The 23398-nt window shown below is 43.1% G+C and overlaps 1 protein-coding gene across 6 annotated transcripts; it reads right to left on the bottom strand.

Annotated features, from left to right (window-relative positions):
• Positions 1-76: 76 nt before the first annotated feature.
• Positions 77-15140, bottom strand: septin4b (septin 4b). Of its 6 annotated transcripts, XM_062472585.1 has the most exons (13): positions 14993-15139; positions 9106-9231; positions 7492-7800; positions 6771-6867; positions 6593-6679; positions 6377-6500; positions 5969-6103; positions 5082-5199; positions 4749-4850; positions 4096-4192; positions 3739-3901; positions 3481-3580; positions 77-2033 (listed from the first exon to the last, which is right to left on the bottom strand). In XM_062472585.1, the coding sequence occupies exons 1-13, from the start codon at positions 15035-15037 to the stop codon at positions 1965-1967; spliced, it is 1572 nt and encodes a 523-aa protein (XP_062328569.1). In that variant the 5' UTR covers positions 15038-15139; the 3' UTR covers positions 77-1964. The 6 variants fall into 6 exon arrangements, with proteins under 6 accessions (XP_062328569.1, XP_062328568.1, XP_062328572.1 ...); XM_062472584.1 differs by lacking the exon at positions 77-2033 and having other exon boundaries at positions 2445-3580; positions 14993-15140; XM_062472588.1 differs by lacking the exons at positions 77-2033; positions 14993-15139 and adding an exon at positions 10780-10866 and having other exon boundaries at positions 2446-3580; positions 9106-9224.
• Positions 15141-23398: the final 8258 nt, after the last annotated feature.

Raw genomic sequence — 23398 nt, 5'->3', positions numbered from 1 at the left:
AAACATTAACTTTTTAGCTGGCAACATAACGTGTATTACCATTAGATAACACAATATATATTGATTGAGACAAAGATTCTATACATATTCCATTTTTATTATTGTATCACAACTCATCCAACTCAATCGATCTCTCCTATGAATTTATAAAGTTATTTATTACATAAATATATTCAAAAGTAGTTTGTCAACAAAAAGAAGTCTTTTTTATAAAATAAAACACAAAAACACCCCCTTTCATTCAGAATTGGACAGTCCCTTTGAGACTCAAAGATCAAATGAGTGCTCAAAGCAGGCTGAGAATTTGGCAAACGCTTTGAGGGAAACATCAAGCATGCAAATAAGAAACAGAAGACAGTGCTCTGTGGAGAGAACATTTATGCATTCAAAATGGGAAACAATATTTCAAATATCCTTTCAAGAAATGTAAACTTTTTGTAGTGGTTTTAAGTGATATTGAAAAATTGTACTTGTAGCTCAACCTTTTAAATTATTACCTTGACATCAATATACCCTTTTACTTAAAAATAGTTTGTATTAATAGGAAACTCCACACCACCAAAAACTGATACGACAAGCCTAAGTTAAAGGGTGAACTTTAACTTAAAATTGAGGGAAAATGAAAATTACATGTTTGCTTTCAGCACACCAGCCTCTTTTCTTCCCTTAGATAAATGCATATTATGCAAAATATGACGATATAAGCTTCTCACAGGTTCATGTTTATGAGGGTAAATCTTTGTGTCCACTAATGTCATCACCACCATCAAGAAGCAAGAAGGTATTCAAGAACTTACTTTCAAAACAATAGGCAAGCTTATTAAAGCTGCCCGGTTCTCATATACCAACTGGCCACAGGCAGAATTAGGGTCTCATCATAGTCGCAGTCTACCATCGGGATATATAACTTCTGTTATATTTTTATATGTATACTGATACATATATACAAATAAGACTGTTTACCTCCTCCTTTTGAGATTCTTCTCAGAAGAGTACGTAGCTTCAGGTAAATACATGAATACCCTGTAGAGAAAATTCTTGAACAGAAATGGGTCATTTTTCCAAAAACAACTCTCCTATCAAGCAGTTTATGATGGTATAATCAAAGAGCATACTGAAATGTTAATTTGGTATCTTATTCTTTTTTTTTTTTACCTTTTAAACAACAACAAAAAAAGATCCCATCATACTTAAGAAACGATTCTTGAGAGAATAAAACCTTGCATACGTTCAACTAACTAAGACAAGGAATTTTTCAGTTTTCTGTGCGATAATACAAATAAGAGCAATTATGTGATCCTGTAACAAAAATGTTTAAAAACCTAACATAATAGTAAAGAGAAAAAAATAATTACATTTTATCTGTAAATTCATCAATAATATCAACCTTCAAAAATAAAACACTCGAAAGGGGAAACTGTGCTTCAGACACTAAACTGAAAATATGTGTCTACTGTCAATCAACAACACGTCATTTCTTGCCTAGTGTACCCCACATGATACTGTAAAAGAAATATGAAGTCAAAACGTATCTGACACACAGATAAAATTGTCCATTCTGAAACACGATGACATGGAGGCAAGTGTCAACGTAGTGTTATCAAAAGGTTCAAAACACAAAATTACATAAATTGCAAAAATGTCTTCTTTTGTAGCTTCAGGAACAGGTTAGCTAATGGTGTTGTGCTCTCCTGCCTTGGCAGTAGTTTTCTTGAACAAGTGAAGAGACAGTAGAATAACCATGTTTTGGAAGCAGCACACTTTCATTTTATACTAGCCTCTTGTGATAGTTTGTGCCTCTAATATCTAATAGTAAAGATTAATGACAACTGTGAAGTGGAGGTCTATGTCAGGCAGGGAATACAATGTTTCTGAATTGGAATTGAGGGGGACTATGGGATTGTTTTCCCAGTTATTGGAAAAAGGAGGCATTTACATAGGGATGGGGGTTCTAGTGACCTGGGTTAATAGGCCTCTTTCTGAGTGTGCATCTGTTCCTGGATCTTCTGAAGCATCTCTTGCATTCGCCGTAACTGTGAAGGGAATAAAATATGGGATTAGTAAAACAAACTCCTGTTAAATATAACAATACAGTATTTACATAGTCTAATGAAAATAATTATCGTTTAAAAATGAAATTAAAAAACGGAATCTGCCTGGTGGAGTATGTCAACAGTGCAATGGGGCGGTCCAATCAATATATACATGTAAACTAATTACTGTTGCATGACCACACCTGCAACTCAACCGTATCCAATCACACCAAATGTGACAGCTCGGATCAATGTTAGTTTTGTCTGAAACACGTGTCATGACACAGATGTTTTGTGTCTGTTTCATGCAATTTTCTGTCTTATCGTGTTACTACTGACCTTAAAGTTCTTTAGCTACGACTGGATATTATTATAATATATGTACAGTAACTGTCAGTGAGGGGATAATAAATCGGCCATAGATATTAATTTAACCCAAAATATTTAATAAAATGCATTGAGAATTGCCATGTACAGTAGGCTACTGTTTGTGTGCATATAAATAGACATGTACAGTGCTGTTTATGTCAAACTGACTTACCTACCACACCTTCAAAATCCAAAATAACATTTGTGACAAACTTGTGTTTGCAAAGTTTTAATGATGGTTAAATACAGAAAATAAGAAAGCAACACTTTCTGTTATTTAGAAAAAATGCTTGTGGGGGAGGAAGGGGAAAATCTGTTGGATTGTGCTTGTACACTGTGGGTCATTGTGTGCCTATAATCCATTGATGAAACACATGTTAATGGTTTTTTTTCCTGCAACTGACATGAGAGCTGGATATCCTTACTCCAAATAAGTGTTTGTCTTTCAAGAGATTGTATCCATCATGCGTGACCCACAGCACTACTGCATGACTTTCGTATGACTGGGACAGGGCATTTTTGGGGGCTTGTAAAATCAGTAAACTAGCGGAACTGTTTACAATTTGCAGACAGTTCAAATAAATAAATAAATAAATAATGCCACGGATGATTCCATCAAGAAAGACTATTCTACCTAATGTGACCTTGTATATTCTGGTCCACTCCTACAAGGGTTTGAGGCTTACAGGGCTGTACCTTGACACTGGTCCCGATCTGAAAACATTTGACCTGTAAGATTGTGCTGGAAGCTGGTTGTAGCATTGCCTATCCAAACCTTTCAGATCTAACTAAACGTCTGGGGAGTGGGAGCTAGGAGGGAAGTGTTCGGACAAGCACTTCAGCCACATTTTTGGACATGACAACCAACCATTACAATGAACACAGAAAGCCCAAGAGTGAGTGATTGACAGCCTAGAAAGACTCAGGAGGCTACAGTCCTGTGTGTAAGCCAGGGTCAGAGTCCTGTGTCTAAGCCAGGGTCAGAGTGGGTGTCTGAGTGCTCATGTGAGTCGAGATGCTCTTGCTTGTGAGTGTTTTTGTGGTTGTGGTCCGAGTGACTGTGGTCCAGGTGTTGTACCTCTTCGTCTTTCTCTCGGATCAGCTTCTCTGTGTCTGTGTCCGCCACACCGGGTACCACAGGGATAGGGAAGTCTGTTCCACTCTCCCTGGTTAGCTTACTGCAGAGGCAGACACATTGTGTACAGGACATTCAAGTAGTTTAACATGTGTGATAGAGAGTCGCTGTGGTGCATGCTTGCATTACTGTAAGCGTTAGTCGGAATTCTAGGAGTGTGTGGGTGAGCGTGTGTGTGTTGGGGGTGGATGAGGGGCGTACTTGCGGTTGCGCTCCTTCACCACCATCCGGGTCATGCTCTGGATACACTGGGCTCTGTAGTTCTCATAGTGGGTCTCCCGTGTCACATCCTTCAGGTCCTGCATGTGTGTCCTCACCAGCATATTCCTCAGCTTGACAAAGTCACAGTGTCCAGAGTTTTCCACTGTTGAATGGGAGAAGGAATTTGTTAGAAGGTAGGTGGGTCTCATTGAAAAATACCCCTGATATGAAAATATAACGGACATGTTGGCTTTCATTAAAGCCAAACCATACACTACACTCGATTGCTCACATAATTCCAATGGTATATTATCACTTCATATTATTCTTCAAATGAATGTCCAGACAGTGGATTACCTTCCACTATGCCCCATGGGTAGAGACGCCCCCTCACTCTCTTTCCCTTGGCCTCCACCACAGTGTTGCTGCCAATCACAGCAAATGGGATGCTGTCCTGGAGGAGAGAAGGATCCGCAGAGATGGACGTAAGTGGATTTAGGGAAACAGATGTGTGATGCAGTGATGAAGAGCATGTCTGTTACCATTTCTCATGACCCAATGCCCTCCTTCCCCTTGGTCTCTTTGCTTCCTTCTCTGACATCCTGTATACTCTCCATCCATCCACCCCAGACAGCACCCCTAATGTACCACCATTTTAAAACATGAGATTGATAGATGTAGGAAGTAGCTGACTCTTCAAGGCTACGTAATCGTTAACATTGATGCAGTGGACATGTTATATTGCCCCCTGACAAACGAATCTCTTAACTAAGGAGTTATACCTCCATCTTATTGATTGATTACGTTTTGATTGTCTTTTCCGTGAACGTAACTTATTTTGTTTTCACAGGTCATTGAGCTTTTCTATGAGCGACCAAGGGTTTGAATGAATGTGGCATTATGTGCTGATTTAGCTAAGTCTGATCATACATGGAACCTCATACTGCTCTTAGAATCTAGATTGAAGGAAATGGCCCTGGATGATTCCGGTTGGGGTGAATCTGGTTTACCTTCAGTTCCTGATCCTGCTGCTTGAAGTCCTCATCCTCATCCGAGTCACAGTCAGGGAACTGGTAGATCTTGATCCCATACTGCTCTATCTCTTCTCGGATCTACAAGTCCGGATCAACGGAGGTGTAGAAAAGAGAGAGGAAAAGGGAGCAAGGTTGCAATATAATGCAATGAAGTGTGATTTTCTTCAGGTGTGTTATTTCAATAAAACACTGACATACTTGAATTGAGGATTGTGAACCCATACAGAAGTAGTCATGGAGTCCAAGGTGTCACAGAGGGAATCAAGTTTTCCCATAAACTGGATTACTTGTAGAGTGGTTGCATCATACCTTCATTTTCTTTTTCTTGACCTCAGTAGGGGTGAGTGTGTCTGCCTTTGCCAGTATAGGCACAATGTTGACTTTCTCATGCAGGGCTTTCATGAACTCCACATCCAGAGGTCTGAGACTGGAAGAGATGAACAAAAACCATTAAAACAGTCGCAGGGGTTACAGGGGTCAAATCAAATTGGAAAATGCCAAGACCGAAACAGCTATAGAAACATTGTGATAGTCCACACAATTTAATGATGACATAACGAAATGCATTTATAATTTGTCCATCCGTGGTTATCCTCACAGTGGCCAACAGAGGGAGCTCTGTCCATGTCTATCTGGCTTTGCAGCATCATAACTGTCCTAAAGACTTCCTCCCTCAATAAACAGTGGTGTGAAACGGAGCATTAACATAGACAAAAGTACTGCATTAGCAATCACCATGGTGATTGGAGGGAAAGGTTTGCATTGCACCAGATATAAATCTATCTATTGGTAAGTGAGGGTGGTGTCATGCAATGCCTGCTACATTAGGAACATATAGGGCCTCATGCAACCTTTATAGTACGTACTTGTATTCCTGTACTTTTTTGCACATTCATATTCAAGTTAAAATGTGCAAGAAGGACACAATTATTATGGGTCAGTTTGTATGTGAATATGGGAACGGTTAGGAAGCAAGTGGTCTATTTATCCTATTATATCCTTCTAGTTCAGATAGACTGACTAGTTATCCTGACTAATATGTTGCATTGCCTTAATCAGACCACCATTAGAGGCAATACCGTGAGAGGAGAACGACTGACAACTGATCAGTCTATTCACCTGCCAGTGAAAGTTTAACAGAGACTACAAGAAAAAGGGTTAGCATCACAGAATTAGCCTCTCAATCAATGCTGTACCCATGGCCGAACGGGGAGATAAAGTAGAGGCAGCAGTGCACACGGTTGTCTTGGATGTTCTTGCGGTTGAGGCCGCTTTCGTCCCTGAAGTACTGCTCAAACTGCTGGTCGATGTAGTCCGCCACCGACTTCCAGCTAGGGCGGGGGATACACAGAGACACACCAGCACTGAGGCAATGCAGGCAGACAGGCACCCTGCTAGTTGTTGTTATAGTAAAATCACAGAGCTATGGCTGAAACACTGTAGAAATGACACAAGTGATGTGACTGCAGAAATTGTGTAGTCCATGTGTATAGGCATTTTCCCTCGAGGACTGTGAATGAAAACCAATAATTTCACCATGATGAGTCGGTATCGGGAATTATGTAAAGTGCAATGAATTCAGAGTAAGGATTTTTGACATGTACCATTCAGTGTTGTTGACAGCATCTCCAAAACCTGGGGTGTCCACAATCGTAAGCTTGAGCTTGACACCTTTCTCCTCAATGTCCACTGTGTGCTTGGTGATCTCAACAGTCTGAGTGATCCGTTCTGGTCAAAACACACACACAGCGTGATGGCTACCAAAATACTAGAGCATCTTGGTAGCCAAGTTTGGACAAACGTCCCAAAGATTGCCTCACCTTCAGCATTGAGAAGCTTCCTGTCCTTGTAGAGGTCTGTGAGGAAGAGGCTATTGACGAGGGTGGACTTTCCCAGACCAGACTCTCCTTATACCAGAGTATGGAAAGGGAGAAAATGAATCAATGTGGGAATTAGCAGAATATCTAACTTGTTTCCCCTCCTTTCCCTCCTACTCACCTGCAACCATGAGGGTGAAGTCAAAGCCCTTTTTGACAGATTTGCGGTGCACCTGATTTGGAAGTGTGGCAAATCCTACATACTCCTTGTCTTGGTCCTGAAAAACAAAGACATACCATATTGATATCTCAGTGATTTCTGAAGGGAGACTGTACACTGAAGTTAAGTCACAAGTGAGTAGAAACTTGCACAAAACCATATGCAATTATATAAATTGTACAGAGTTCGAACAATGCAATGTTCCTTCAACATATTCACAACCCCAAACCAATTAAATTGTTAAAGCCAAATCCAAGTCAAAAGAAAAGCAAGCAAACAGTCTTGCTTGAATGAAAATATTTAGCAAACCAACAACATTTTGTGTAAACAAAGAAAAAAATGGAAAACTCATTTCATGAACCCATAGCCTTTCAACCTCCATGGTCAGATGTATGCAGTCATGCCAAACCAATATAGTCTCTCCTTATATCATGATATTACGCTAATGAAGGTCATACAGCAACAGCAGCCATACTAAAAGTCGTTTTCATCATTTCAAAGAAAAAATGCCAAAGTACAAGAAAAACAATTCAGTGTTGAGTTTATACTGCCTTCAAATTGACACTCAGTGGGTCATTTATGAAATAAATGCTGGGGCCTGAGATTACTTGGGGCGGGGGAGCTGCCAACTTATTGGAGGGTTTTCCCTCTCCTTGTCTCCTCAAAATGTCCCTGCAGTTACCTCGGACGTGTCGTACGGGTCAAAGCGGCCCCAGGGGCTCTTAGGCCTTGTAGGGCTGATAGGGGAAGACAGGTCATAGTCCAGATCGCCCAGCTGCAGTCTGGACTCTACACCTGGTTCTGGCTGTGCCCTGCCAGCCGTGGGTGGCCGCAAGAAGGTGGGCGTCCCAGGCGTATGGGGGTGGTCTTCCCCTTCCGCCTCCCGGTCCACTTGGTGCTCGTGGCCGGGATGGGGGTGGCCATGGCCCCCGTTCTGGTGGGGGTCTTGGAGGATGTTCTCCAGCTCTGAGTCTTCCGAGTGGCTTGAGTGCTGGGGGTGGACCAAGTGACGGTGCACAGGGATTGGGAAGGCAGTATAGAGAGATGGTGGTCAGGCAGGAAGGGATATTGAGATGGATGGAGGACAGGAGAAGATGGAACAGGAGAAACGGTAACAGGGGAGTACAAGGATGGAAAGAGAGAAGGATATATAGATTGTTTTGAGTGGTTAGAGACACTATTAACGTTGTAAAGGTAAGCTTTGAGGTTATACAAGTAAGAGAGATCATTAGTAGTATGAGTACATTAATAGGTGGGCCTAGGTACAGTATCAAGGGGGCGGAAGAGATCCAAAGAAACAGAAAGGAAAGAAGATACCGATTGACTCAACTTTAACATAACCCACAGAAACTGAAAATCTTTTCTGATGGGTTGATTTACGAGGTTCAAATGCAGCAGGAAGTAGATCCACGACTGGTGCTGTGCATCAAGCCAAAGCTCCACTTCCAGCTGAGATACTCACCCTGACCAACGCAGATTAAGCTAAACGAACCCGGACGCTTCAACTGCATTCTCGTAATTTAAATGACCTTTCTGACTTTGTTGGCAAAAGAAGGATATATCTGGTTGAAAGTGTATGGCTGGATAAAGGATTCTCTCTGCTAAGCAGTTTGAGCCATGGCAGATGCTGGAGAGGTGCAATTCAATTAAAAAGTAGCCAAGTCACAGATAAGGTATTTAATGGGCTGCACCATAAGGTCAAGAGGCATTGCCAGGATATTCACATTATTAATGTAACGTTTGAACACTGAACAAAATATAGATTTTTTTTTTCTTTCTGAATTTTGCAGAATTGTACCATGAACATTACCGCTTTTCTCTTCCTCTTCCCAAGCCACAAGAGGAAACCAACTGAATAACAATAGACAATACACACTATTCATGTGTTTAACAGCGTCGGTACATGTGAACGTACTTGCGTGTGCATGTTCTAGGTGGAGGCTCAAGTTACCAAAGGTATACTGGTTCCAAAATGCCTACAGGTTTCCCAGCTTGCTTCATACTAAATAATGCAGTGGCATTGAGAGGGCTAGAAGGCGATTCTGACTCCAGAGGACTAAAACAATTAGTCATTCAGGACAGCAAAGTATATAGGGCTCATATCTCTGTTCAATAATTACATTACGCTTTGTTGTGGAATTAAAGTGAGGCTACAAATGCACAGATACCTTTCTTTACTGCCTTCCAAACCCAATTTTACCAGACAAACCCACTTGTCTTTTCTTCAGTGAGCTGATAGTGAGCTGTAAGAGGTTTGGGGGAGGGGGGGGGGGGTTCTGGGGCATCTTCTGGGTACCTGCTCGGCTTCATGATCCCTGGTGTGGTCAGGGGACGGTGGGGCGGAGTCCTGCTCGTCTGAAGATGAGTTAACCTCATGGTCACTGTCCTCCATTGCCACTGGTGCTACAGTGCACTCTGCAATCTCCATCCAGAACGGAACATGCATTTGGAGTGGAGATGGAGGTGGGCAAGGACAGGGTGATGGGGGCGGTCAGGTGAGGGGAGGGGGCAAGGACAGGGTGATGGGGGCGGTGAGGGGAGGGGGCAAGGACAGGGTGATGGGGGCGGTCAGGTGAGGGGGCAAGGACAGGGTGATGGGGGCGGTGAGGGGAGGGGGCAAGGACAGGGTGATGGGGGCGGTGAGGGGAGGGGAGGGGGCAAGGACAGGGTGATGGGGGCGGTGAGGGGAGGGGGCAAGGACAGGGTGATGGGGGCGGTCAGGTGAGGGGAGGGGAGGGGGCAAGGACAGGGTGATGGGGGCGGTGAGGGGAGGGGGCAAAGACCAATTCAAGAAGTGGCAAAAGTGTGAGTGGAAATGGTAGAACAAGTGGAGGGGGGTGGGACAGAAAACCAAAAGAAAAACGAATAAATAAACCTGAAACAATGAATGACACAGACATCTGGATCCCTGGATTCTGCCATAGAAAATGTTTTGGTTTTGGAAGCCAGGATAAGGAAAAGGGCGGTTCACTTGAATAACACACAGAGTGACTGAGCGCTTCATAGTGGAAAGTGCTGAAAGAATTGTGGGGACCGGCCATCTGCCATTCCAGCCAAGCATAGTGTTTTGCATTTGTGCCGTCACAGTGTAGGTTAAATGATTTAATTCTTCCTTTTGGATGCTTGAAACACAGCGTTGTATACAATTTAAAGAGACATATGGATTCAGCTGCAGGTGTGTAACACACAGAATATTTAGTCGTTTGTCGTCATTCAAGGGAACAAAATTCAGTTTACTTTCAACCTTCTCTATTCATTTGATGCACTATTCTTCCTTAAATGTATTATGCAAGGATTCCCATGTAATCCGAACAAAGCTTTTCATGTTATCCCAACAAGGTTTTCAGAGTCATCCTCACAGCTTTAATTGCAAAAGGATTTTGTGCTTAGGGGCTGGAGGAAATTAATAGGTTGAAAGATTAGCGGGCCAATGACCTGTTTTTCTCGGCCATGACCAAACTACGTGATCAATGTTCAATCTATTCTGTAGTGCTGGACAGCCATGTGTCCCACTTCCGGAGGTAGTCAATAGAAGCCTTTGCCTACGCTGGTCCAAATATGGAGTGTTTGTCATCCAGAACAGACATTTACACATAATCCTGTACTTAAACACGGTTATATAGCCAATAATACACTGTTTTGACCAATCGTGTATTATTTTCAAGCTTGAGGGAAAACTTGGTCCCAATAAATACTGTCCCACTAGGTAGAATCCATCTTATCAGTAAAGAGAGAATAGCTACAGGATCAAATGAATACAAATTATAAATCAACTTCACTTAAAACAACAATATTATAAAATATTTTTAACAAACTGGTCCTGTATTTACAACACATTAGGCCTAACTCTAATTGAATATATCAACTATACATTTTTCCTAAATGGCAATGGAAAAACACATTTTCCACATGGTCCCTGAATACATTTTCCACAGGAATAAACTATACCTCCACCAAAAGATAACCTCACCTGCCTTCTTGTAGTACCTTGCCTGTGGTAACCTTTACAGACAGCCTGGAATTCTACCTCTGTGGAACCAATGTTTCAAGCCCTCCCCACGAGCCGGTGCGGGAGATGGCCAGAACCTTGTGCTTTTATATGGCCACCGACACCCCACCCCCCCCAACACCAGGACACAACGTCCTTCAGCCCCATTGAGCTCTCCCACTGCCCCGGGGAAAATCATCATGAGCATTGACACACCAATACGGTATCACACCATCCTTCGTTACTAAACCAATGCTGTGGCAGTAGCACCTACACATCATGGGGAGTGGTGCGTATAATAGTACATTACCACTGAGTTTTAAGTTCTCCATGAGTAAGCCAAAAGGACTAACTGGGTCATGTCATTATGTATTACACTATGATGGAGTGGACTCAACTGACCATCTCCCTAACGTTACACAGCAAAAATAAATAAATGAGGCCTAACTCAACAAAACCATAGTGACGATCACCTCAAAGCCCCGGCAATATTATGCATGACTGTGGTCAGGTAGGATTCTCATTTTACACTTATTTTTTTAGAGCCATTTCCCTTCACGCATAGCACTATTTCAGCTGTCAGGTTGCTGGAGTGTGTGATTATCTGTGGTATAAAAGTCTAAGGAGCATTCGAGCCACAACTGAGAGGGATTTAATATGAGTTTAAGGGATTTCACTGCAGACAGATCTCCCCCTTCCCTCGCCTGTGCTGGTTGCCAAATACAAAACATAGCCTCTCGAGTTCTTCATCCGACACTATGACACAGTCAAAAGGGAACATTTGAGACAGCATTAAACCACTTGTATGTCTACAGAAATGAGTGATTCTCACAGAATGCAACCCATCCCAGCACTAGATCTCATAGAATCCTCCAGCTCACCATCCAGACCAAAACAGGCACCAGATCCTTGAATATGTTGGTTTATTAAGGCTCAATCACTCTGTCTTGCACCACCAAGGTCTGCCTACAAGAATTATGTTCTAAATGTGAACCATGGCAACATCCAAAGAAAACGTAATTATATAGGCTACTAAGAATAAACTCAGATATTAATCTTTCTAGGGACCTATTATTGGAGAAAATAAGTGGGAAATTCTCATATGACTTTTTGTTAAAACACACTTTTGGGCTTTGATGTGTTTACTATGACTAAAATATAATTTGATAGTCACATGAAACACATCACTACTTTTACAAACATTCAGAGGTAGTAACCTCAAACTACATTTTGTAAGTGAGAATTGGTCAATTTATAAATCTAAAATACACTGTCATGAGCCACCCAACAACACTATCCATTTGTCAATAAGCTTACAGTGACTAGCTCAAGCTAACCATTGGAGGTAACTACGTTTGCTGCTTGGAGAATACACACTACAATCCCATTTAGACTTGAGGTCAACACCAGAGAGGAAAGACACTTGGATCAGACCACTCAGATTATTAACTGCTTTAGAAACTTCTAGAAACTTTAGAAACCACCTCTGCCTCGGACAATCCTCCTCTAGACAATGACATAACATGGATGACCTACCTCTGAAATATCAATGTAGTTGCTTCTTAATCTCACACATTGATTTGTGCAGCTAAAACACAGGAATTAAGTAGGCTAAATTACTTTCTCTAGATTGCACAGTAGAGGGCCTTCAGGGGCCTGAACCAGTTCATTAGGTAGGACTAATTGCTGCTTCTTTCACTGCCATTTATTCAGGGAAAAACAAATTAAACTTTGGTAAACGCCTGTGATTACCAATGAGATGAATAGACTACCATTTCTAACATTAATAGGGTATCGCCTCTATGCAACTAAAGATGAACAGATCATGGTACTCATGCTTTCAACTGAAACAAGCACACAGAGATAAAACAGTTGAAATGTAGTGGTGTTCAGACTATATAAACCTACTGGTTCAAGTCCAAGGTGGCAGACTGCTGTCAAAGTCCTTGAGCAGAGCACTTAACTGGAACTGCATCTTGGTGTAGAAAAAAGCACTGCAGAATGCTGCATTTTTCAAATGAAAAGCCAGCAATAGCCATTTCATTCAAAACCTGACCATCTAAGACATTATCTCATAACTACAGGAGTAGTGGACATGGAATGCCCTGTTTTTCATGTGCAAGTAGCTGGCAAGGTGAAAGCAACAACTTGCATATTACACACTACAAAAAGTTCGGAGGAATCAAATCATCTTTAATTAATTTTAATAACCTCTTTGAAGGGCATGTTGTGGGCCATTTCACATGCTTATTGAAGAGTGTTTACCTCTAGGGTAGCTTAAATCATCTCAAAGAGCCCATTGTAGACTTAGCATCAACTAGGCAGGAATGGGAAGCCATTATGGGAAGTGGGAAATGAGAGAGGAACTTTCTGAGGTACTTAAAGGTTGATGGTTTGCCAGAATTGGTCTCAGAGAAACAATTAAAGTAGGCTACATGAAACCAAATTCTATGTAAACAGCCATGCGGCTGGCAACAATACTCTGCTTTGTTAATGTTGGAACGCAGTTGCCAGTTATGAGTGCCACATTGCTGAGAGTAATGTGTAGCATGTATTGTATGCGGCACTTAGAGAACATCCACTTAGCTCTCTATGACATGGGAAATGCAACAGAGACAGCTGAGACAAAGTAACAGTCCAGTATTTTGCTATTGACACTTTGATGAAAGCTGATTTCAACATTAAGGAAGTCCTAAATGGCAGCATTATTTGTACCCTGGATACAATGATGATGGTACATGACTTTGCTTCTAGAGGGATCTGAACCACACTACACTATGGATGAACAGTCCTTTTAAGGAATGTACATTTCTCCCATTGTGAAGGAAACAAGTACTTCACAACATCCGTGTAAAACTCAAGCTTTGTTGTACTGAGAAGACAACACTGGGCCAACTCTTACCAGTACCTATGGAGTTTTTATCATGCACTTTTATTGAAGTGATGCTGACCATTCATCAACCCGCATTCAGCTTTCATGGTCAGAATCTGATTCCCAAGCTAGTTCCGTGTAGAATGTCAATGCGGTGGAATGCTAGGCTAGTGAGGGTTCCTTTTTGCTTACTGAATGGCAGGTGGTGAAGTGAGCATGTGTGCTCTGTGTGAATGCTGTAGTTGTTTAGATCAGTACAGCAGGGCCCTGTGTGAGGCTGCACAGAGAGAGAGAGAGAGAGAGAGAGAGAGAGAGAGAGAGAGAGAGAGAGAGAGAGAGAGAGAGAGAGAGAGAGAGAGAGAGAGAGAGAGAGAGAGAGAGAGAGAGAGAGAGAGAGAGAGAGAGAGAGAGAGAGAGAGAGAGAGAGAGAGAGAGAGAGAGAGAGAGAGACAGAGAGAGAAAGAGGAGAAGAGGCAGACATGCACATAGTGGTGCTATCATAGCACTACATAAACATACAGGGAAAGAAAGCTACACAAATACCATGTAGTGCTTCACTCAAACCCAGAGAAAAGCACCAACAGTGTGAACCCAGACACCTTCCCTCGAGATGACACGATGAAGAAGAGATAAAGAAAGACGACTCTCCATACACTCTGCTCCATTCAAGTACGATTCACTGAGATGAATTAGCAGCATATTCTTTAAGTGTAAAAACACTGTGTCTCTCTGCCCAATCATGTACTGCAGGCCTTGTGGTGCTGTCAATTACAGTCAAATGGTAACATGCAGACAGCCCCACTCTCCAAGACTGTGCACTCTCCCCACAGCATTAAACTCTTCCACCTGATCAATAGAAACATCTTAGAGAACCCAGACAGAATACAAACAATATTCATCAGACCACAGGCACACAGCTGGGGTGCCAAAGGCAATAAAACATGGCAACAACAAGCACCATGTGTTTGGAGTCATGGGAAACGGGCCATTCCTAGCACATCTCATTAAAGCCCAGTTGAGAGATATGTTGGCTGATGCAAAATAATGTTTGACCAGGAGAGTGTAAGCAGCCTGGTTTGTGTCCAGATGAATGGCTGACACTGTGTATTATCATGGTGCTGCATCACTGAAAGTCATTCACAGACATGTGTTCAGGGAAAACTTTGCAGTGAAAAAGCTCTATTAACTAGCCTGTAGGTTGGAGTAGAGAAGTAAACACCCGCAGACCATTACTTCAGACAAACACACAGTCGCTGTCACACTGCCTCAGACAAACACACACACACACACACAAGGGACAAACAGCTAAACACACAGGCCTACCTCCGAATCGCTGTTTGTTTCAGAGTTTGCTGCCATATTCTCCATTCAGGCCCGAATGGTATGCAAATAGATGCTGCCAATAAGACCAGACAAATAAAGAGGTGGACTAAATACTAATAATACTTGAGAGCTTCTCAGTCCTGCTGTTGCTTCCCCACTCCCAACAAGAGCTCATTATGGATTCCCTTTCTCCAGCCTCTCCTATCAAATGTCTTCAAATCTGCATAACCACATCCCTTCCTCTTGGGATGATGCTGAAATAGTCACACCTCTTGTCTGGATGCCATCATCTCTTGTGTGGCACATATTTGCATAACCCCACCCCTTCCCCAGTTCTGTCCATAGTAAGGCGAGTATGTAGATAAGATGCATCTGCGGCGGAGGCTGCTGCTGCTGCCAACGTTGTCTGTCCTTCCTCCAGGAGTCGGGAGAGGCGCCTGCTCGAATTTATTACAACATCTGCCTGTTGCCCTCTGTCCTCGTTTTGCAGAGCCACATCTGTGATCCCCAAAGCACATCCACTGCTACCACCACCCCGTTCCCATCAAAAGCATGTGGAAAATCATCAACGGTGAGCCTACACCTCTCTGGTTCCACTGCTGTGATCACGCTCTGGTGTCTCAGAGCTCATCCTCTGCAGCCTGCATGTGCTCAACACTCTGGCACTGTTCCCACACTCCCAACCCTCTGCCACCCCCCCCTCCCCTCCCCACGTCCAACCCCAGGCCTGTCAGCTGGTGGTACCAGGGCCAGAATGGCACTGCGACACAGCACTGGACAAGTTCTGCCAGTGTGTGTATGTGTGTGTGTACACATTACATGCATTTGTGAGGGAGACAGACTGTACGATGGAGACAGACTGTACGATGGAGACAGACTGTACGATGGAGAAAAAAACACAGATGTAGACAAATGCACTAAAGCTGCAAATCACCGTGAACATAGAAACATATACACACAAACTAAACTGGCTTAGTTTGTGTCACTGAAATGGGCCACAGTACAAAGGTTTCCCATAATCTGGCAGGGAGGCCACGCATGTCCACTAATAATCCTCATTCTTGGGGAATTAGGATTTTGAGATTATGCTATCCCCTTGTGGCTCGTGTAGAGCGATGGCTTTAGATTTAATGAATAGACACCATGGAAAGACGTGGTATTTTGTCCAATTTCCTATCCAGCCTTTCCCCCTGTCCTTTGTTAAAGGCAGACCAGGAGTGAACAGGAAGAAACAAGATCCTCAGTAACAGTCTCATACAGTAGGTTAACAAGTTCACTTAATCGTCCCTGGACTAAAACTGGCAAAGTAGGCTAAGTGGCACAGCTCCGCTTCTAATTTGATGGTGAGGAGCAATGAGCAAACAATTAAAAAAACTGTTAATAACTATATTAGAAATGACAAAACACTGTTCCCTAAGAGATGGTGATATACTTTTAGGGAGTTTTCTTATTACTTTGCAGACGAGTCACAGGACAGGAAAAGCCTTCACCCTTCTCAGACACATTGTGGGGTGTTTATTGTCAGACTAGGACTGGATCACTGTAAATCACTACCAGATCCAAATCTAAAACCCATAGGCTATGTTCCATTGCACAAAGCACATCATCTATGTAGAAAACCTGAGTATCTCTATGTATGGGCTGAAGGCAGAAAAGGATTCCATTCTATGTAGATACCAGTTTACACAGACTTGAGTAGAGTGCCCGGTTTCCTGTGGCAGGGTTGAGTACTTCCTGTTTGGAAAGATAGTGTCTGGTCAGAGGGTTCAAGGACCTCCTTAATAACCTGCTCTGCTGTTCCCTCATAAGGAACAGGTCATCAGGATTTTCTGAGGGGTCTGGTAGAGCCCAAGGGACGGATTTGAAACACACACCCGCTCTTTATAACACACACACACGGAAAACTAGACAAGACAAATGCGGTCTTTACAGCTCTGCGGAGGATATTCACGAACATAATTAAAAGGATACTGCCGTATCCTTCTTTACATTGTACAACAATCTGGCACAGGGCCAGAGGTGTCGTAATGGTCTCCCTAATAAACTTAACATAGAGATCTGAGCCAATGCTGGAATTCCCAAAGCCCCAAAACGGCTCCTGTCAGTTGCAGGCTCTCAGGAATCTGGTCTTCTAACTGGAATCCAAATAAAGATCAGCTATGAGGCAACGAGGGGCCAGTTTGGTGAGGTCCTAGCGAGTGTCCCTGGCAGCCTTAGGGACTGCACAGTGCATTGAGACATTTTCCATGATGACACACGCATTATCATCATCAACACCGTGCCCCATGGGGACCAAGAGCTATCTGGGGAGAGAGGGTGGCGCCATCTGGTGCCCTTGACAACAAACAGCTTTTCCGCCAGTGTCAGTGTACTCATCTTTACTCACACACTTGTGTGCTCTCCAAAAAAAACAAGTAATCTTGTTCAACAAAATTCTGAATCAAAAGGGAGTCGGTGGCTGAGCGGTTAGGGAATCGGGCTAGTAATCAGAAGGTTGCCGGTTCTATTCTCCGCCAGGCAAATGACGTTGTGTCCTTGGGCAAGGCACTTCACCCGACTTGCCTCGGGGGAATGTCCCTGTACTTACTGTAAGTCGCTCTGGATAAGAGCGTCTGCTAAATGACTAAATGTAAAACCATTGCCCTGCTATAGAGTACAACACACTGAGATAAAACATAACTGGACAAACTTTAGCTACACATGATCACATTCCTTGGCAAACAATTGCAATGCACATGCAGTAGAGGTCTTGCACTGCAAGCTCACAAAAACACATGAAGCACCGTAGTACACAAGGGCAACTGATCCCTCAAGCATGGGTCAGTCATGTGATGTGCGTGTCAGGCTAAAGCGGAACCTGAGAGGAATTCCAAATGCTTTGAGAGACCAAATTCATGAATTGCTAACAATTCACTTACAGAATACACCCTTCAACGTACACTTGTGTTGTTTTCAACTCGCATCCTTCAATGCACTGAACACTTTCCCTAGCGTCATAGTTGCTTCTCACTCAACCCCCTTATAAGCAGTGTGAAATAAATTTTGGGCCTATGTACAATGAATGTGTTTTAGGAGAAGTTTACAGTTGGTTAAGAAGCTTGATACAATGAATGTTGATTCAACTCCATTTGGTAGAGATGCCATTTGCAGTTTTATGACACCTAACTAGGAGACGTGAAGTCTAAGAGACGGGAAGTCTGGGTGACCTGAGAGAGTTCTTGTCACCTGGGGGGAAGAGACAGTTGGTCTGAAGACAATGTGGATTCAACTGTATTGTTCTAAGGATTTAACCAATGACAGAAGAGATTTGGTATAGCTGCATGTCTGTAGGATGGACCAATGACTTTTGAGAACTGTCGTATCTATAAAATGGTCTGTTGAAGAATGTTCTGGGGGGTTCAGGGCCATCAGCTGGGTAGTGCTGGTGGGCTGGATTCTCCCGGTTCCATTCTAGAATGCTAGATGGAGCTGTATAGAATTGTCTTTGTGTTATTGTCTTATGTTTGTGTGTCGATGATGTTATGTTGATAACGTTATGTTCAAATCTACGTCAAATAAACATTAACTCTGTACTTCACCCGACTTCAGCTTAAACGATTGATTCTCTCAAACTTCCACGACAGCAGTAACCTACCGGCTACCTCTGTGTGAAAGAATAACAAAGAGGCTCACAAAAGCGCTTAGTGGCGAGCCTACACTTCCTACACTTCCTCCTCCATTCACTTAAGGCCCTTTATCTGACCCAGCTAAGCGCTTCTGTTGGAACGAAGTGAAGAATTCCCTCTCTGCTTTGTTTTTTCCCCCCTCGAAGTGGCGGCGTGGTGAAACAATCGCCTTGTGAGGTTCTGGTGAGGAGGTGTTTCCGTGGCCAGTGGGCTTCAAGAAAGGAAGAGGCCATTGAAGATGTGGAGAGGTGGAGGGGAATATTCCTTATCTTAACTCCAAGCTCCAACACTCACATTCCAGTGGAAAAACTAAATGGGTGAGATGGATTTAACACTGGTGAACTACACATGGTTCATACGAAACGTTAATTGTATTTGTCATTTGTGTTTGCTGAGGGTATAAATACAGTAGTTCTGTGTGTCATCTACACAGAAATGGCTGATCAATAAACCACCAAAATCCAGAAACTCCACCACAGTCAAGGTGGTCTACTACCCAACCAGACCTCTGCTGTGTAGCAGCCTTGGCAGGTATCCCCGTTACTGGGCAGAGAAGGACGGTACAGACCCTGTCATCCATGGCTCCTCCAACCTCCGTAACATGTCACTACCCAGCTTGGGCTCTCTCCTGCCGGAACTCAGCCCACTGTGCTGGTGACCAAACACCGAGCCAAATTATACCTCTATGCACAAGAGCTGTGATTTCCAGCTATGCTAAAGGCTGTCTGGGACTTATTTTAGCCACTTAACATTAGCTGATGTCTCCTGTGGGAGCTACAAAGAAATGAACAAAGAAATGAACAAAGAATTTGCACATACACAACCATAGAAAACCATATGGCAAGTCTGACTATGCTATTCAATAATTTAATTGTTTGGTGTTGCTGCACAATTTCTGTTTCCCATCCTTTTTCCATGGTGACGGGTTAAGAAAATAACATCAGAGCAATCATTACTGCCCCATTAGCAGAGCCATATGGATGCTGGGCTGCTACTCTGTAGGTCCGCACAGCTATGCAGGTTTAAACCCTTTATCAAAAAGCATGATCCTGTTCAAGCAAATCCACACTCACGCTCCAGTCAAATGCCACTATGTCTTCATAAGTCAGGTAAAACATTCTTCAACTTAATTACAGACGTCAGAACAAAAGGTCTGTGCTTCCTTTTTATCTTAAATAATTGCCCCTCAATTATACTTAAAACTTTGACAGACCAGCTTTTCAGACTACTGGTTTTACCATTCGCCCCGTGCAATTACTCAAAGCGATTATCCCATCTATTGGATTTCAGTGACCCACAGATTGCTGTAAAATTGAGTTAGGTAATTGCTTTCTGATCCCCTCCAAAAAAGGCACCTATGTTTGAACCTGCAAGAAAAAGTCTTGGGTCTGCTGGGCCAAACCAGTTGGGAAGGGAGAACAATTTTGCAGATGACACCTGAGAAATGAAAAAGCACACCAGACAAAACAAGCTGAACATCTGTTGGGTAGTGAACTGCGTCTGCCCCTGTGAGAGACAGGTCAGTCTGCTGAGGTTTTCCCTCTGTTACACAGAACTCCAATCTGCCTGTCCATCTCTCTCATTATGTGAACATGAAACCACCTTGTGTGATTTCATGCTCCCTGAGGCCTTTTCAAAACGTAAAACGAGAGGACAGAGTCAATTAGGAGTGAATGATCACAGGAACAGTGTTGCCGTTGTACAGCGTTTGGACTGGACTTCCCGTCTTGGTCAGAAGCAGTTCTCATCTACAGTAATTAAACTGAAAAAAATTAGGTGATTAGACCCAGACATGAAGTAGCCTACTTTCTTAAACTACCAATGTTAGAAACTGTGGATGATGTTCTGAATACACAAAAAGCCACCAAGATACATGTTATGCAGAAAGCTTTATAGATCTTGAGAAGTCGTCATTTTGGAGGGAAATTGTATACTTATACGGTCACAGATCTTCAGATCTGGCAAGCTGCTTCATGTCAAAAGCCAACGTTTTCCTCAGCAACACATTATTGACACACAATAACTCACAACTCCCCCTAAATACGGCATAATGGGCCACTGGGCCAGCCAAACTGTGCAGCCAGCACTCTAAAAATGCTTTTCACGATCAGTATCTGTGTCTGCAGCAAAGTACCTCTGCAGGCAAGCACTACCGCCATTAAAAACAATTCCATTGCTGCTAAGGTGTGCTAAAAACTGCCCACTCATGAAAACAGCCTACTAGCTCAGCAGCACGTGCACACAAGCATGCTCACAAGCACACACACACACATAAGCCTAAAATTGTATGAGTCTACAAAGGAAATCCATCCTTATTTTTCCCATTCTGGATACGGTGTTGTCCTCGCATGTCATGGGTGTTCCATCCTTACACTGTATCCGCTCATCTATCATCTCATGATGTCATTAGAGAGAGCTGAGAGATGAACCCAGATCAGACGGCTGAGGGCCCAGGCAGGGCAGCAGAGGAACACAACACACTGCACCGGACAAGCTGAGCCATTAGGGAAACATTTTTCCAAATACTTTTGTTTTTCCAAATGAATTTTCTTTCCATGGTATTACAATGGCTAGTCTATAATTTTATTACATTGAACTATAAAAAAAAAGCAAAAACATAACAAATGTACCATAGCACCATTTGCAAGGTAAATACACTCGTATTACCACTTAAGTACTTACTAATGAATGGGACTTTAACGCCTGGTTGCGTTTTTGCATGGCACAGGACCTGGTACAGAACAACAAAGAACAAGGTCAATTGTCACTCTCGGATCCTGGCTGTGTCCTCCAGTTTAGCTATAGATTCAGCTAAGGATCACAGTCTCTCCATCATCCACTAGTTTACGATTAAGGACCCCTATTGCCCCTTGACAATATTTGTCTTATCCAACTCCTTGTCTACGCTAGTTGGATCTGGAGTAAATAGCATAACGAATATATAAATGATATAGGCAATCCATATTCCCATGTACAGCCTAGATCATGTAAAGGGGTCCTTAATTCATACGAGAACGAACAGGTCTCAACAGTAGACAATGATGGAAACAGCCAAGGTTGCCCGTTGCAGGCAGTTGTAGAGTTAAATAAACCCTTATGAAGTGGGAGCCCATCTTATAGAGTACTGCATAGAGGTTTAAATCAGAGGGGAACACCAAGCTGAAATCCAGGAAAAATCAATTACATTAACGATGCAAAGTTTAAATAAGCAGGCTTCGTATAAGTCAAAGTACCACCTAGTGTCCACCTTCTAAGTTTACTCTTGTTTAAAAGCAGTTTTTCATTCTGTCTGATATCTGACCCCTTGCTTCCTGTTGCTTCTCCTGGAGTGTCTGGGGTCATCTCCCTAGCGGCCTGCCAGTTCCAGTGGTCACCTCCCTGGTGGACGAAGGTCATGTTCCTAATGAGGCAACCGAGTGACATGCTGCACTATTCAACTTGGCTTTGGGCTCCTGTGATTGACAGTCTAGGCACCACAATAGAACCAGCCCTCCACTTCTATTGCCTTTATATTTGACAACAGCATCAGCAGGGCGATGCGAAATTTTAGTTATTTGGCATCCAAGCCTTTGTCAGGGGGCGATATATGTACATCTGGGCTTCACCTGTGACTAGAGCATAATTAAAAACATGTGGCCCTGGCTGTCGATGCGTTGTCTGATGAATGTGAGACTTTCGTTTTTGCGTGCACATTCTCAGGATTGCCATGCGTTTACATATTTACAGCAGCCTAATTATAAACCTGCTGCCGGATCCAATATAGGTTGAATACATAACTATGGGAGATGCTGAGCTGCACACCACCCATGTGCAGCTTGTAACCAGAGAAATACGCATTAATTACAGTAAGTGCCTCACTTCCGAACCGTCCAGGTAATTATACTGCATGGATCTATGGACTAATCCCACATCTGTACCAGCAGGCAATGAATGCCCACTGTGGGCACTCCTCTGCGGAAGGGCATTGCTGACCTAGCCTCTTATGTCTACTGGAGTGAATTGTCCACTTCCTCCTAATCTCTTGGCCCGTCTTCCCCATCATCTCAGTTTCCTGCTGTAAACACTCTGATCTCAGCCACTCCTCTAATCTTGGTCCACACAGTACACACACCAGAAAAGGCCATATGGAAGCAGCAAACCAACACGTGCCCCATAACACATGCATGGTGTTATACATTGACGACATCTGAACTTTCGACAGCATCTGATTCTCATCTATGCCCCTATTTTTTTTTTTAAGCTGACCTCGAACAGACTTCAAACACACAACCTCCCACAGTATGTACCAACCATAGTTTGTAGACCAGCAACCAGCTACCCTTCTAAGGAGGTACAGTTTAACACACACTCTAAACGCTTCCCGTGTCTGTTACAGCAAAGGCCCATATAACTAAACGACCAACAAAATGTTTAGTCTGTCATGTTGACCTTAGCCTCTGACCTTAACCATAAAGTCTATACTAAATTATACACTGTCGATGCCACATTATAAAACGTTTATTGTTTATTCCTACTGATACACAGAACATCCACAAAGATGGAGACAGACAGAAAGACAGAGAGACAGAAACCCAGACAGACAGGGGCAGGGAGGAAACCACAGAGATATCGTCTGGCTGAAATGTCACAGCGTTGTGTTGTGCCCTCTAATGAGCAAAGGAGGCGGGTTAAACTGTCCTTTACAGCTAGACTCTCCTCCAGCACAGCAACGCACCGTCCAAATCCTTCCCTCTGTCCATCG

Source organism: Osmerus eperlanus, chromosome 11 (assembly GCF_963692335.1).
Source record: "Osmerus eperlanus chromosome 11, fOsmEpe2.1, whole genome shotgun sequence".
Classification (NCBI taxonomy): Eukaryota; Metazoa; Chordata; class Actinopteri; order Osmeriformes; family Osmeridae; genus Osmerus; species Osmerus eperlanus.
The sequence above is the reverse complement of the archived record's forward strand: the minus strand, read 5'-3'. Positions and strand labels throughout refer to the sequence as shown.